At 53.8% G+C, this 15,857-nt stretch overlaps 1 protein-coding gene across 1 annotated transcript; it reads left to right on the plus strand.

The window, feature by feature from the left end:
* The first annotated feature begins 10,306 nt into the window (after positions 1-10,306).
* Positions 10,307-13,537, plus strand: HMX3 (H6 family homeobox 3). The gene is made up of 2 exons (XM_069567247.1): positions 10,307-10,766; positions 11,425-13,537. The coding sequence occupies exons 1-2, from the start codon at positions 10,367-10,369 to the stop codon at positions 12,102-12,104; spliced, it is 1,080 nt and encodes a 359-aa protein (XP_069423348.1). The 5' UTR covers positions 10,307-10,366; the 3' UTR covers positions 12,105-13,537.
* Positions 13,538-15,857: the final 2,320 nt, after the last annotated feature.

Consider the following 15,857-nt stretch of genomic DNA (forward strand, 5'->3'; position numbering starts at 1 on the left):
TTAAACATATAGTTGAAATTAAATCCTGTGGGAGGCTAAACACTAGAATTACCAAACAAGAGAATTAATCTAATTCTATAAGACTTAGTATTTCTTATGTTCAACCTTAAAAAAAAATTACCGTTATCCCAGTTTATTTGTTTCAAAATCTGAAATCTTATTTATCTCATTTCCTAGTTTGTCTTCTCTACCAGAATGTGAACGCAGGAGATCAGTGTCCTCTTATGTCTTATTCACATCTGTCTCCCCAGGGCACAGGCTGGAACCCGACACTTAGAAAGTGCTGGAGAAATGTTAATCTTATTGGAGTGTGTAGTTCATGGTGGCTGTGATGCCATAGTGATCTGGTTGACAAAATAGGGCCCAGGTGGAATTGGACATGGGAACATTAAAAATCAGGCCAGTTTCAGGACATTTGTAAGTTGGGACAGAACACATCTGCATAAAAACTTTGAAATTACAATTTATATGCACATATGGAAACACGGGCTTCTCTGGTGGCTCAGCTGGTAAAGAATCCACCTGCAATGCAGGAGACCTGGGTTCAATCCTTGGGTTGGGAAGATCCCCTGGAGGAGGGCATGGCAACCCACTCCACTATTTGCCTGGACAATCTCCATGGACAGAGGAGCCTGGCAGGCTATGGTCCATGGGGTTGCAAAGAGTCAGACACAACTGAGTGATTAAGCACAGCACAGAACATATGGAAACATACTATTGGGTCATTTGATCAGTGTTGTGTTTGAAACCCCAGAACTATTGTTAATCTGGAATAGATCAGGCTCAGAATATTATGGCTAAACCACTGTTGACTATATCTTATTGCTTTCTCTTATCCTGATTGGTTTTTTCCTGCTCAAGATATATAAACCCAGATTCATTGATATCAATGAATCATCTGTATGCCTCAGCTCTTGGTGCATAACAAACCAGCCCAAACCCAGTGACTTAAAGTAACAACCATTTATTATCACCAGGTATTATTACTATGGGAGTTGGTTGATCCAGATTCAGCTGGGCTGAGTGACTCTGCTTCAAGCTGAGTGTTCAACAGGACTTAGCTCCTCACCAGGAGTTAGGCCCAGGTCTGAGCCCCAAGGCAAAAGGGCAGTAGCTACCCCAGGGGAATTCTCTCCATCTCTATGGTACAAAACATCCAGGTCCACTGCCCGAGCTAATTTCAAGCCTCTGCTGGCAACATGCCTGCTACCATCTCACTGGTCTAAGCAAATCAGATTAGCCAAGCCTAAAGTCAAGGGACAGCCACAGGCACTCATCAACCACAGCAAGTCCAGGGCCAAGCTTGACATCAGTGGCGTGGGAAGGGAAATATTTCCAAGGATGTCTGACTTATTTTCAATAACAATGCAATCTGTCACATCCTCAAACCAGGCTTTCCTCTTATGTTCTCTCAAGTGGAGTATTTCCCCCATCTAAGGTGTATATGCTTTTATAGTTAACATTTCTGAAATCAAGATATGAAGGACACTTAGCGTGTACACTTTTTCCAGCAGTGCTGGGTCTTCATGGCAGTGCTTGAGCTTCCAAAGTTCCAGCTCTCGGGCTTAGTTGCCCTGCAAGCACGTGGGATCTTAGTTCCCTGATCAGGGATCGAACCTATGGCCCCTGCACTGGAAAGCAGATTCTTAACTGCTGGACCACCAGGGAAGTATGTACTTTTTGGTTAGCTATTTCTTGCTTTTTCTTTTGCCCAAAAAGCTGTTATTAAATTGATGGTGCATTTCAAGACTGACACTGTCTTAGAATGGTGGAAATTCAGTAATTTATGATCAACTTCCTGGATATTGGAATCTCAAGTACATTCGGCTCTTCCCTCTCCCTGACTCCGGTGCTGAATTGGTTACCAGGTCCTGCGGCTTTGGCTCCTCAGTGAATCTTAAGTCCAGCCCCTCTCTTCCCTCCCCATGGCCATGTTCCTGGACCTAATATCCTCTTCCCTCAACTAGAGCCAAAACCTTCTGCCTGGTCTCCCAGATGCTAGACTCTCCCTGCTCCCATCCACCTTCAATCAGAGGGTCGATGTATCTCTGTGAATTCCAGCTCTGATCCAACAGTGCCTTTGCTCCAACACTTTCTCTGGCTCCTGACTGCCACAGAATATCCCAACTCCCTAGCGCGGCATTTAGAGTCTCATGACTTGGACCCAACCTGGCTTTACAGCTAACTCTCACTCCCACTGCCCCCTGCCTCACACAGACTATGCCCCACTCACAGCAGGTGGGTCAGCCCCACCCTGCAGGTGCAAGTCTCTGGGTCCTGCACAAGCTGTTCCCTCTACCAGGAATACCCTTTCCTCCCCTCCCATCCACACTTGTCGAAATCATCTCCATCTTAAAATTGTTGTAGTTGTTTAGGCGCTCAGTTGTGTCTGATTCTTTTGGCGACCCCATGGACTCTAGCTTGCCAGGCTCCTCTGTCCATGGGATTTCCCAGGCAAGAATACTGGAGTGCATTGCTATTCCCGTCTCTAGGGGATCTTCCTGACCCAGGGATCAAACCTGCGTCTCCTGCATTGGCAGGTAGATCCTTTACTACTGAGCCACCAGACTATGGCCCCACTCACAGCAGGTGGGTCAGGCCCACCCTGCAGGTACAAGTCTCTGGGTCTCCACACAAGCTGTTCCCTCTAACTGGAATACCCTCTCCTCCCTTCCCATCCATGCTTGCTGAAATCCATCTCCATCTTAAAGACCTGGATTCAATGCCATTGGCCTCCCCTCCCAATAACCATGAGACTTTCCAAGACAGATGTTCCTTCCCCTCCTTCCCTGTGCCCTCTCTTCTGAACTCACCTCCCTCCACTTCCTCAGATCTCACCTGCTGCTTTCTCTCTATCTCTGTGCTAGCACTGATCCAGTTCCAACTTGACTTTAATCTTTTTGTGGTCCCTGTCTGCCTCCTGCCCTGGATGGTAAGGTCCCTGAGCCAGAGACCACATCTGTCAAGCTTGCACCCCTTTGGGGGGCAGGTGTTGACATATAGCAGTTGCTTGATACATGTTTGCCAAACTAAATTTATTTTTCAGCATTCTAGTCACCCCCATGTTGCAGAAAAAGCACACACACACAAGGAGTGTCAGCGTGCAAATCACACAGATCACAGGGGCCTGCATACTTCAGATGGTCAGTTTATCTGATCAATCATTACAGCCCTTTCAGAGTTTTAGAAAATGCTCACATCTTTCAGAGAGAAACCTTCAGAGCTATCGTTGCTTTTGGACCTCCTATTTAGGAGAAAATTGGGGCAAACTCGTGTCCTGGGATAACTTCCTTCAGGTTGGCGTTCCAGAAAAAACCAGCCTCATGGAAGGTCAGTTATGAACTGCAAGTGTGGGAAGGTGCCCCTGTTTCAATTCTATCTAATCTACAGGAGCTTTTCAGGGAAGTAAGAAAAGGACACGACAAAATCACAGCACTTTTGAGCTGGATCCATCCAGTGTAACCCTTCACTTTACAGATGAGGAAACAAGAACAATCGAGTTCTAGAGGGGTGACATGGCTCAGTTAAACCACACAGGAGCCAGTGACAACCAGGACCGACTCAAAGCCAGGCTTCAAGCCCTTCCCCTCGAGTGAATGTTTGTGCCCCCTGGCCCCCCACACCCCTGCCCCCACCCCCACCCCGAATTCATACGTCAAAGCCCTAACCTCAGCTGTGATGGGTTGGGGGGTGGGGCCTCTGGGAGGTGATGAGGTCGTGAGGAAGGAGCCCTCTTGAATGGAAGCAGTGCCCTTATGAGATACGCAGAAGGTCTCTCCTTCTCCCACATGATCATATGGGGAGAAGGTGGGCATCAGAAGGCACGAGGAGGGTCTTGCTAGAGCCCTGATCTCAGACTTCCAGCCTCCAGAACTGTGAGCTATTAAGGGCAGCAGACGATGGTGTTTTCAAGGCAGTCTGAATCAAGACACCCTGCCACCTCCCTCCTGCCCTCTGTCCACCCCACAACCTTTAATCAGCTACCTCTTACTGAGCATGGATTAGGCAGACAGACTATGCTGACCACTGCTCATTCAGAACCTTATCTCAGCCCCACGACTGCCCTGAGAAGTGGGCAGGGTCATCACTGTAGCTCAGATGCGGAGACTGAGACGTAGGGGTAAATCGCTTGCCAAAATTCACACAGCCCACGAGTCCCTGATTTGGGATCTAAAGCACAGTCTGTCTGATTCTAAACTACTTATTCTATGCTTCAGCTGAATCCCTAGTCCCCGCTCAAGCCCATAACAACCTACAACACGAGCAGAGAGCTTTCTTTCGTGACCTCTCAGGAGTTCTCTGAACCCCATGTGAAGACCTCGGTTCGGTCTGGCCTGACTCTGCCTTTGAGGGCCTTGTACTAACTTCTAACAGATGGATTTGAGCTGAGTTTTCAGGGAAGGGAAAGGCTGGGCAGATTGGATGAGAAAGAGGAATGCAAGTTGCTCTTTTTTTTTATTTCCACCAATATTTTGGCTTTATTTTCTGAAAAGAAATAATAAATATGTCTGATCATAGAGTCATGAGGAAGGTGTGGGAGGTGAGATGGGAAAGGGATTCTCAAAGTGCAGCACATATATAAGATTTGGTTAGCAAGGGACATATGTATACCTGTGACAGATTCATGTCGCTGTATGGCAGAGGCTAACACAATATTGTAAAGCAATTATCTTCCAATTAAAAAAAAAAAAGACTTGGCTGGGATGGTGAGTGGTTCTCGGTTCAAAGGTTCTCCTGTGGGACCCTCAGCTCTGACTCCACCCAGACCCTCCCTTTCTTACTTCTAAGGACTGAACTGTGTCCCCACTGATCCCAGCAAATTCATGTGTGGAAGCCCAATCCCCATTACAATCATATTTGGAGATGGGGCTTTGAGTGGGGGGGGGAGTAGGTCATGAGACTGGAGCCCTCAAAAAGGGATTAGTACCCTTAGAAGATGAGACATGAAGGACTTCCCTGGTGGTCCAGTGGGTAAGATTCCGAGCTCCCAATACAGGGGGACTGGGTTCCATCCCCGGTCAGGGAACTAGGAGTTTGCAAGATCTTACGTGCGGCAACTTAAGACCCCACACAGCCAGAGAGATAAATAAACAAATAAATATTAACAAGATAAGACATGAGACCTCTCTACCACATGCGGATATATATGGCAAGGAGGCAGCTGTTGGCAAACCAGGAAGCTTGTTCTCATCAGACACCAAATCAGCCAGCTCCTTGATACTGGACTTCCCAGCTTTCTATCCTTCCCTCCTCTGACAAATCCTTCAGCTCATTCGAGCGACCTTTCCAGAACTTAAACCTGATCAGATCCTCTTGCTTCCTGTTGAAAATTCTTCCACTGATTTTCAATTATTCTGGGCCACCTTCATACGGCAGAAGAGAACGGATGGTTCCAGGAGAATGGGTCATTCCTCAGGCCCAGAAATAAGGGACACAGACTTCAAGGATGTTCAGGCTGGAAGGGAGGCAGCCAGGACAGCAGTCCTATGTGGACCATGGGGACGGTAAACCAGCTCAGTCCAGGTTACTCCACTGAAGGCTGAGAGGGCAAGGCTCCCCCATCTTGGTGTGTGAAGAGAGTGGTCTCATGCACAGCAGATGGAGCCTAAAGTCCCTGTGTCCCTCGCTTCTTGCCCAGCCACCAGCAGAAACAGGAATTGAGTGGGAAGAAGTGAGGGAGCCCCAGGTGAGTCACAGGACCAGCTCCAAGGGACTCACAAGACAGGAGGCTTTGGAAAGTCTGTACCTGTGCCTGGTGGCTGGGAGGTGGACTTTTAAACAATAACTTGATTGGGATACCATTCATGTATCACATGATCCATTCATCTAAAGTATAGAGTTCAAGAGGATTTTGTATAGTCAAAGAATTGGGCAATCATCGTCACATCAATTTTAGACCATGTTCATCATGCCCTACAGAAACCTTGTACTCATTAGCAGTCATTTTCCATTTGCCCTCAACCCCCAGCCCTAGGCAACCACTTTTTCACTTATTGTCTCTATGAAGTTGACGACTGTGCCAACATTTCATATAAATGTAACCATACAATATGTGTTCTTTTTATGTCTGGCTTCTTTCCCTTAGCATAATGCTTTCAAAGGTTCGTCCATATTGTAGCATATATCAGTATTTCCTTTCATTGATGAATAATATTCCAATGTGTGCATATATTCCATTTTCTCTAATCATTTCTGGAATGTGGATTTCTTGGGATACGAATCCCTTTGGAACTTGATGAATCCAACACTGATGGGATTTTCTTCTCAGGAAAGGACATTGCATGTCATTTTATACAATCAAGGACAGCATAGCTATGACCCATCTCCAAGGCCTGGGCATATTCTCAGAGTCACAGTCATTGACCCTTTCTTTGGCTGAATTCCTGGCAGCACTGGAACACAAGGGAAAGAACTTTCTAGAAAAGAGGGCCAGAGTACATGGAGCCTGGGGCAGTGTCCTCAGGCTAACTGCGGGCTTTTGTCTATTCTGCCTATAGGAACTGTAGGTCAGGAGAGTTGAAGTGTCCCCCTCAGGACCAATGCAAATCCCGGCTATGTTAACAGTGGGGAGCCCCCGTCCCTGGGGTCTCTGAAATCTTGGCTAGAAGCCTTAAACAGTCCTTCCCATTCTACAGATAAGCAGGCAGACTATCCCAGGAAGTCGTGTCAGACTCTTTGCGACCCCAGGGACTGTAGCCCGCTAGGCTCCCCTGTCTCTGGAATTGTCTTGGCAAGAATACTGGAGTGGGTAGCCATTCCCTTCTCCAGGGTATCTTCCTGACCCAGGGATCGAACCTGGGTCTCCTGCATAGCAGGCAGATTCTTTACCATCTTTACCATCTGAGGCACTAGGGAAGCCCAGGTATTGTAAGATGCGTTATCAAAAGACTTCAGGTTCTCATTAAAAGCTTAAAAAAAACCTGCTTTGGGGTATGGATAGTCTATCTGAAGGACCCTAATCAGCTAGGCAAATCGTCTACAGTGGAACCTGAATTCATTCTTTCACTCAATCATTCAGGCATTAACAAGAGGTTACTGAGCATCACTGGTTGACCAGCTGTGCGCTGGGTTCTGGGAGGAGAAATGAGACAGCCCCACCGCCCCCCGCGCTTCCAGCAGTTCACATCTAGCCTGCAGACAGGGTGGGAACCTAAGGGGCCAGTTAAAAGCAGGAACATGAAATCTGCCCTAAAACAGTGTCAGGAAAGAAGGGAGGCAGTGGGAGAGACAGGGGAGAGCATTTGCTATGGTGGCCAGCTAAAGATCAGCAGAGATCCGCAGGTGTTTCACCCTCTGCTTGTCTCGGAATTCAGGGGGGAAAAAGTGCTTTTTTTGTCCGCAAGCCAAGAGCAGGAAGAGTAAGCCCGCGAGTGTTTTTAAACGCTGTGTGCCAGGACTGTGGTTTCTCACCGGGAGCCCGCAGGTTTGGTTTAGAGGATGTCCCATAGAGGGCGCCGTTTGCCTGACTTTGAATGGAGTTGCGGGCTCAAGATAAACAGAGGCTCAACACCGCTCGCCAGAGGGCGAGTGAAGGTCTCTTGTTCCGGTCTGGGACTCTAGATCCACGAGCTTTCTGGAAGAGGCAGGGGAAAAAAAAATTTTTTTTTTTAAATCTGTGCTCCTGGCTGTTGAAATTCAGCATTCCTGAAATTTAGGGGATGGGCTGGGGGTCCTGACGCCCGAGCATCTCATCTTTCTGGTCAAGACTCACATACACCAGCCAACGCACCTGCGCGCCCTTGGCAGGGAATACACCGCGAGCACTTGGGACCAGAGAGAGTGAGGGAGTGAGGTTCCGGCAGCGGCGCCGCAGGGTGCAGGGTCTACTGTTCCGGCGGACTCTTCGCCCGCCAGCCTCCTAGTCCCCGGTCGCAATTAGCCAAGAGCCCACTTCCCCAGCCAGAACTTTGCGGCGAAGTCTGCGGAACGCTTCTTTCTTCTCGGGCGATGAGCAACTTTCCTGCTCGTTTCAGCTTAAAGAGCTCTGCTTGCGTCAGAACTTTCGCCAAGTTCTGCACGCTTCTGCCTGAGACTGGAGAGCTCCCGCAACGCGCGCGCGCGCAGAGACACGCAGGGGCCACTCCGTCATTGTCTCTGCCGCGTGGCAGGTCGGTGTGGGCGGTGCCCACTGAACTGGTTTAGACATAGACGCCTCCAGTTATTTCTGTAGTTTGGGAGGAAATGACTTCCGGGTGTCCAGCACTGGTTGGGTGACCTTGGCCCGGTCTCCTCTCCAGGATCATTTTTCTATCTATAAAACCTGAATGTTCCTCTTAGGGCTGTGACTGGTTCCAAAGTCAGATTTTTGGATGGAATAGCGTTTTAGATTCCAGCAAAGCCCGGTGCAAACTCAAGAAAGTGATGATAATGAGGCTAATAATTGTTTATGGAAGCACCATTTACAATGATTCCTGGTTCCCAAAGCAAATCAATACAGGGTTCACTACTGCAGGTGAATATTTGCTGAAAGAAACATTAAATGCACCCTTTGAGATTTGGTGGGGAAAGGTGGGAAGCCCCAGATCGGAAGATAAACATGCCTACTTCTCAAATGGGTGACAAAAGCAGTCGCGCCAGCCAATGCAGGGCGGCCTTGAGTTAGGTGAGGGCTAGATCTAACGGGGGGGGGGGGGGAAGGACGATAGTAGAAGAAGGGGCCACCAAAAGACCTCAGGTGTATGGAAGCTCATAGTGCATGGAAGGGAGTGACCGACACTTTCCCATCTTTCTCTGACCAGGGACCCCGCAGGCAATTCTGGTTTATTTGATGGTTCGAGTCTTAAATGCCTGCCTTCCAGCTTTCTTGTGCAATTTGGAGAGTTGATTTTAAAGTCCATGGAGCAGAGTAACCTTCCGTGCAGCTCAGAAGTCCAGCAGGGTTCTCCAGGGACTTGACGGCAGTCGGGACGTGCTGCGGTGTCATGCCAAGTCCGCCGCAGAGGAAGGCACGCCGTTGTGCCTACAGATCGCACTGCCCCCACTGAAGCGTTAGGCGGCTCCAAACGCTGGCGGGAGAGGCTTCCCGGGAGAAAGTGCATTCTCGGGGCAACGGGCTCAGAGTTGATCGTCAAGGTTTGGGCCCCGGCGGCCAGACTAGAGGAATGCCCTGCAGAGCGTCGGTGCCCATCGCCCCACCGAGTGACGCCCGGGCGTCAGCCCGTTTTTCGCGCACACCCAGTGCGTAGAGACGCACAGCCGCTCCTGCTCTCGAGGGAAGGCTCTCTCCTCGGTTTACCAAGGCCAAAGGCCAAGGCCACGCGGATTCCTGAGACCGCGGACGCGGTGTAAGGACTTTGAGTCCAGGTCCCTTCCTGTCGACGAGACGGTGGGTGGGGAACCCAAATCCCCTCTTCTTGGCTGCGCCTTTAGCTTGATTTAGGGAAAATGCTGGACCCCCAAAGGGTAGGCAAGTGCTGAGTTCACCGGAGATCGGAGGTCGCGTCCATCCTCCTGGGCTGGCGCTGCTTGGCTCTCCAGCTGCGTGGGGGCGGCGGACCCCTGCCAAGCCCCTGGGGGGCGGAGAAGAGGCAGCTGTGAGCGCGGATAACCCCGAGGTGACCCGGGCGGGCCCGGCCCGCCCCTTCCCCCTCCCGCAGGCCAGGCGGCTGGTAGCGGGTCCCCGAGCTGCAGGGGGGAGAGGGAGGCGCGGGCTCCGGGCGCCGCGGCTGTCAGTGCGCTCCGACCCGGGGCGCCGCCGGCTCCACGTCCCTCGCTCGCCTCCTGCGCTCGCCGGAGCGCTCCGAGTGCCTCTTTAGCAGGAGCCAATATCCTTTTGTGCTAATAGGCTTGTCCTCATTTGCTGCCTAATTGGACTATATAAAGCCAATAACAGGCGGGCTCTTATAGCCCGAAGCCAAAGCGCCAAAATCCGAGGCAAGGCGAGGAGGGGGCGGTGGCGCAGGCGGCTGCGGGGCCCGGCTCGGGCTGCGCCTTCGCCTGCCTAATCCCATTTGCCATTGTACGCGCCCAATCGCCGTATACTCCCCGCATTTAACTTGGATGACATTTTGATTTCATCATTAGCATCCGGCGCCGGATTGACGCAGCCCCAAGCCGGGGACTGCTCTTGCCGCCTCCTCCCCAGGAGCCGCCGCCGCCGCCGCCGCCGCCGCCGCCGAGCCGCCTCGCTCCCTCGGTGCCGCGGCAGGGCCGCTCCCCGCCCCTCGGCACCCCTCCCCCATGCGAGCCCGCCCCGGCCGGGCCCTCACCCCGCCCTCCTGCCGCTGGATTTGCGCCCGGGGCGGCCCCCGACTTTGCGCCCCGTAGTTGAGTTCCGTTTATGGTCTGATTTCCGGCGCCCGTCCGCTCGCCCAGCCGCCCGCCTGTCCCGCTCCCTCCCTCCCGGGGACTCGGAGGAGAGGGGACCATGCCTGAGCCCGGGCCGGACGCCCCCGGCACCGCTAGCGCGCAGCCCCCACCGCCGCCGCCCCCGCCTCCCGCGCCCAAGGAGTCCCCGTTCTCCATCAAGAACCTACTCAACGGAGACCACCATCGGCCGCCCCCTAAGCCGCAGCCGCCCCCACGGACGCTCTTCGCTCCGGCCTCAGCCGCCGCCGCCGCCGCCGCCGCTGCGGCCGCTGCGGCCAAGGGAGCCCTGGAGGGAGCCGCGGGCTTCGCGCTCTCGCAGGTGGGCGACCTGGCTTTCCCCCGCTTTGAGATCCCGGCGCAGAGGTTTGCCCTGCCCGCGCACTACCTGGAGCGCTCCCCGGCCTGGTGGTACCCCTACACCCTGACCCCCGCCGGCAGCCACCTCCCGCGACCTGAAGGTACCGACCTCTCTTTGAACTTTCGTTGTCTTCCCCCAAGAGCCTTTCAGCACTGCGTCCCATCGCAGCCCTGGGACCACCCTCCCACCCCCGACCTGCGTTGCAACCCACAAACGCGCTTGTTTGGCCAACTTTCTCCGTCCCCTAACTTGGAACTTCTGCCCGCGCGCTCTGTTGCGCTGCCCGGGAATCCAATCCCACTTGGTGAGAAAAGAAGTGGAATTGGAGCGCCGGCATGGCGCTCCCTGGGAAAAGGGATCTCGGGCACGAATGGGGAGGAGGCTTCAGGCGGCTGGGACAAGGGGAACCTGGTCTGGATGAAGGGAGTGACCCGGGGGGTGCCTAAACTGGAGGCGAATCTGTCCGCGGGCCCCTGGTGGGGGAACTGAGGGAATGAAACCGGCCACGCCGCCGTCTCCGGGCCGCTCCAGCCTGTCCCTGGGAGAAGGTCGGATGTCGGGGCGCGGGGCCCCTCTTCTGGCCCAGCCGGGAAGGAGGCCCTCGGGAATGGTGAGGCCTCGAGGCCTGGAGCCCGGAGGCTGTCGCGGCGTGAGCCTGCGGCCCCCCCAGGCGCCAGGCCTCGCTGAAGGCTGTGTCCTTGTGCGTGTGTGTGTGTGTGTGTGTGTGACTGTGCGTCCGTCTGTCTGTCTCTCTCCAGCCTCGGAGAAGGCCCTGTTGCGAGACTCCTCCCCCGCCTCGGGCACCGATCGCGACTCCCCCGAGCCGTTGCTGAAGGCCGACCCAGACCATAAGGAGCTAGACTCCAAGAGCCCAGACGAGATCATTCTGGAGGAGAGCGATTCGGAGGAAGGCAAGAAGGAGGGCGAGGCGGCGCCGGGCGCGGCCGGGGCGAGTGTGGGGGCGGCGGCGGCGGCGGCGACGCCGGGCACCGAGGACTGGAAGAAGGGCGCCGAGAGCCCAGAGAAGAAGCCCGCGTGCCGCAAGAAGAAGACGCGCACGGTCTTCTCGCGCAGCCAGGTCTTCCAGCTCGAGTCCACCTTCGACATGAAGCGCTACCTGAGCAGCTCGGAGCGCGCCGGCCTGGCCGCGTCCCTGCACCTCACCGAGACGCAGGTCAAGATCTGGTTCCAGAACCGCCGCAACAAGTGGAAGCGGCAGCTGGCGGCCGAGCTGGAGGCGGCCAACCTGAGCCACGCCGCGGCGCAGCGCATCGTGCGCGTGCCCATCCTCTACCACGAGAACTCGGCCGCCGAGGGCGCAGCGGCCGCGGCCGCGGGGGCCCCGGTGCCGGTCAGCCAGCCGCTGCTCACCTTCCCGCACCCCGTGTACTACTCGCACCCGGTAGTCTCGTCCGTGCCGCTGCTCCGGCCCGTCTGAGGCCCGAGAGGGGAGGAGGAGGGAGCGCCCGGCCCTCTTCCCAGACCCCGGAGGAGACTGGGCCGGGCAGAGGGCGCCGAGACGTCCAGCGGCCTTCGGGAACCGGGGCTCCGGCGCGCGGCCCCGGCCTCCCCTCCCCAAGTCGGTAGCGTTTTTTTTGTAAGTATTTGCAATGCATTTTCGTGCAATTCACCCCTAATGGATTTGAGGCGCTTCCCCTCTTACTTTTGGTTTCGGTTTATATTAAGAGAAAGCAAGAAAGAGACATTTCCAGGTCAAATATTTCAGCTGGAAGCTTTTGTAAAATGTGCGATCCTCTCACCTCCCCACCCCCACCCTCACCTGCACCCCCACCCCCACCCCCAGATTCTCATTGCGCTGTGACTTTTTGGGTTTATTTTTATACAAGGAAAGTAAACGCAAAGCCTGAACCCTCAGTTTATTCATTTTCTAAAGAACTATTTTCAGAAGTCGAGAGGGAGACAGAGAGAATTCACCTTGTACTTTTATTCTGGATCTCTGGGTGTGGCTGTTCCCCTTCACTCCCAATCGATTATTCCCCAATTTTCAGAATCTGAGCAGCTTCTCATAAGAACCCAGACTCAGGCCACTTTTCTCTCTCCTCTCTCCGGCAGAGGTCTGTTGCAGTTCACCTCTTCATCAGTCTCTTTTTGTGATGGATGAATTCTCTAAGTGTTTAAAGGGAAAGGACAAGATAGCCCACAATCAGACTTCTGATTGTTGAAACACCCCCACATCTGGCCTGGTGTGAATGGTCTTATTTATTAGTAGCCTCTGTTTGGGAAATTTCATTTGTTGGTAAATTATTATTAATATTCCTATTGTTACTTTGTTTCCTGTTTTGAGAGAGTGATTTCAATATTGAAAAAACCCAAACCTATTTTTTTATCCTCTCCCCCTACCTTTTTGTTCTGCAGTAACTGTTGTAGTTTTGACCTGTGCAATATTGTACAGACTTTCCTGAGAGCCCTGCTTCTTCCTCTGCGGAAAGAAGCAGACGTTTTCAATGTCTAATCCCAGTCAATCGTTTATGAGGAGGAAATTAAGAAGGAGAAAAGGCGGAAGGAAGGAAACAAGGATAGGTAGCTATGCTCGAAGGAGTAAGATAGGCATACTGGAGCGCTTTAAGTGAAGGACAATCAATTTAGGAGAATTTTAACTTATTTGATAAATGTACAGATTCTTGTAAAGTTCACCCTCAACTCCTCAGGGCTCCTGGCTCTGCCACCCAATCTTTTTCCTTTATGTCGGCTACACCTGTTGTTCCGCGGTAGTTTGTCCCTCCCACCCATCACCCTCCCCTCTGCCCGGATTCAGGCCCTTTTTAAGAAAAAGAGGAGGGGGGGACTACAAAATATTGTTACACTTCATGTTGTCGTGAAATGGAATTAATTAAAAAGAAAAGCGAAGCATTTCCTGTGGCCAGAGTGTGTAACTTTGGACGGTTTTCCCCAGAGCAGGTGTCTCCGAACTCTTTTCTGCCTCGCTCTCTGGCTGCCTCTGCAGACTGGCCGAGTCCGACCTCGACGTACACCCCCTCTAATCCGGAGGCGGCGGAGACAGAGGCGGCTTTGTTCGTGACCAGAGCTGCGCTCTCTCCCGGGTACCGTCCGCCTCTTGAAAAGCCCGTGCGAGCAAGGGAAGAATGCGGGGCGGAAGGGGTGAGGACCTGGTCTTATCTAGTTCGCGAAATCGAGCGCAGCGACAGCCGCGAGCTGAGACCACTGGTTATTTCAGATCTTAGGGCAGCCGCCTCGAATTCCATTCCCAGGCCGCAGGGTCCTTTAGGAGCCGCGAGCTTCTGGGCAGAACATCCCTGGGCACCTTGGGCCCGAGTGGGGTCGGCTCCGGCTGCCTCCGGGATGCGGGCTGGGGAGGGAAGAAGGGAGTGAACTTGGAGTTTAGCCGGGGGTGGGGAGGGGGGCAGAGGCCGATCGCGACGTCCAGCTGGGAGCGGCCAGGCCGCGAGAGGGCGACCCTAGGAGGCGAGCCAGACCTGGAGACCGCGGCTCGCGACCCCGGTATAGGGAGGCCTTCCCAGGCCTGGAGGCACTGTAGCTCCCGGGGCGGTTCGGGTGTGGACACGGTCATGGTATGTTCAGTGCCGGGGAGCAGAGGCCACCCGACTGTGGCGGCGGCGGCGACCGAGAGGACTGTCTCCTCGCGGCCAGATCCTTTTCTGTGCACCGTGCCAACGCCTCGCGGGCGCATAGTTTCTTTGGGTCCCTCACCCTGATCCCGGCCGCTTAGGTTGGAAGCGCAGCGCTGACGGTTCCCAGGCTCCCGCCGGGCCCCGGCCTCCACGCTCCGCGTGGGCCGCCTGCCGGGCCCCGCGCTCCCGGAGCCGCTCGCCAGCGCGGGTCCCGAGGGTGGAGGCAGGTGCTCGCTCGGGCGCCTCTCGCCTGCGCGGCGCGGCTGCCTGCCCTCAGGGCTTGGGGTCTGCACGCCCGGCTCCTGGCAGGGCGTATTTAAAGCTGGGGAGCCAAGAAGGGGGAGATGAGGAGCCCAGAGACGGCGAAGATCTCGGCGAGCACACCGCGGGCGCGGCCGCTGGGGAGCGCCTGCACGCGCCCCCATACCCTCTCCCAGAGCTTTACAGTTGCTCAAGCCCAATCCACACGATTGATTATACTGTGGCTGAAACGTCGAGTATCGTTTTCTATTGACGGGAAACTGCCTCCAAATAAACTGGCATGCGTATTTATGGCAAGATTTAGCCTGGACCTCAGTGGAAGACAGATCTGCCTTTATTTCCATCTGGTTTGGGATAAAAACGAGGGCATGTGTCACAAGTGAAAAATAAACAGAAATTCGGGGGCCAAATATGTTGTTCCATGTGTTACCTGCAAACACAGTGATGCCTTTTACTGTTGGCAATACTAACTGCGGGACAGACCAATAACAGCTCATTAAAAATAATGTTGCAATAGGAAACACGTTCTTAGATTTTACAGCCAGAACACGATGTTATCAACCGCCAAAATACTTCTTTATTTGTGTTTGGATTCTAGAAAACGGTTCTTGACTGACCCGGTCTTTACAAAGTCGAGAAATAACTGGTTCTCCACAGGCACAGTTGATTCTGTGTCCCGGCCTCCCTTTCCCTCCCTTTGAGGACCCCTGTTGCCCTAGGCCAGGGAGTCCCTCCCAGGAGCCAAGGTGCATGCTCTGGGGGAGGAACTCGGCTGGGCTGTGGCCTGGGACTGGCTGAGACGTGAGCCTAGAAGCCTGCCCAGGCAGCAAACCTCCAACTCACTCCTGTTGGGTGGGGGTCACAGTATTTCTCAGGATGCAAGAGACAGCGTGGAGGCTGCTCGCTGAGCATGAAGCATTCTAGGCTCTACTGCAAGCCTGTTAGAGGCCAAGACGGCACTTGGTGAGACTGAACTGGCCTGGGGTCATCGGCCCCTTGCCCCCCACCCCCACACAGAATGCTTCTGTAGGTGCTGCTTCTGCGGAAATTGCCAGGAGCTGCCGGAACCCCTCAGCAGAAGGGGTTATGTGGGGTGAGTGAGGGTACCTCCACTCAGCTCCTCCAAGACATCTATCCTGGGAAGCCAGAGCTGCTGGTATCCTCTAACCTAGGGCACTGAGCCAACATCCCTGACTTTATCCCTTTGGATGGTGGAATCCAGCCTTCTCTCTGCTCCTAACTTCAGATCCTTTCCCCCATGGGAACCCCCAATTAAGTCAGTGCAATAGCATCGGCTTCCTGGCTTAATAGTTTCTGCA

This window comes from Ovis canadensis, chromosome 22 (genome assembly GCF_042477335.2).
Source record: "Ovis canadensis isolate MfBH-ARS-UI-01 breed Bighorn chromosome 22, ARS-UI_OviCan_v2, whole genome shotgun sequence".
In the NCBI taxonomy this organism is placed as follows: Eukaryota; Metazoa; Chordata; class Mammalia; order Artiodactyla; family Bovidae; genus Ovis; species Ovis canadensis.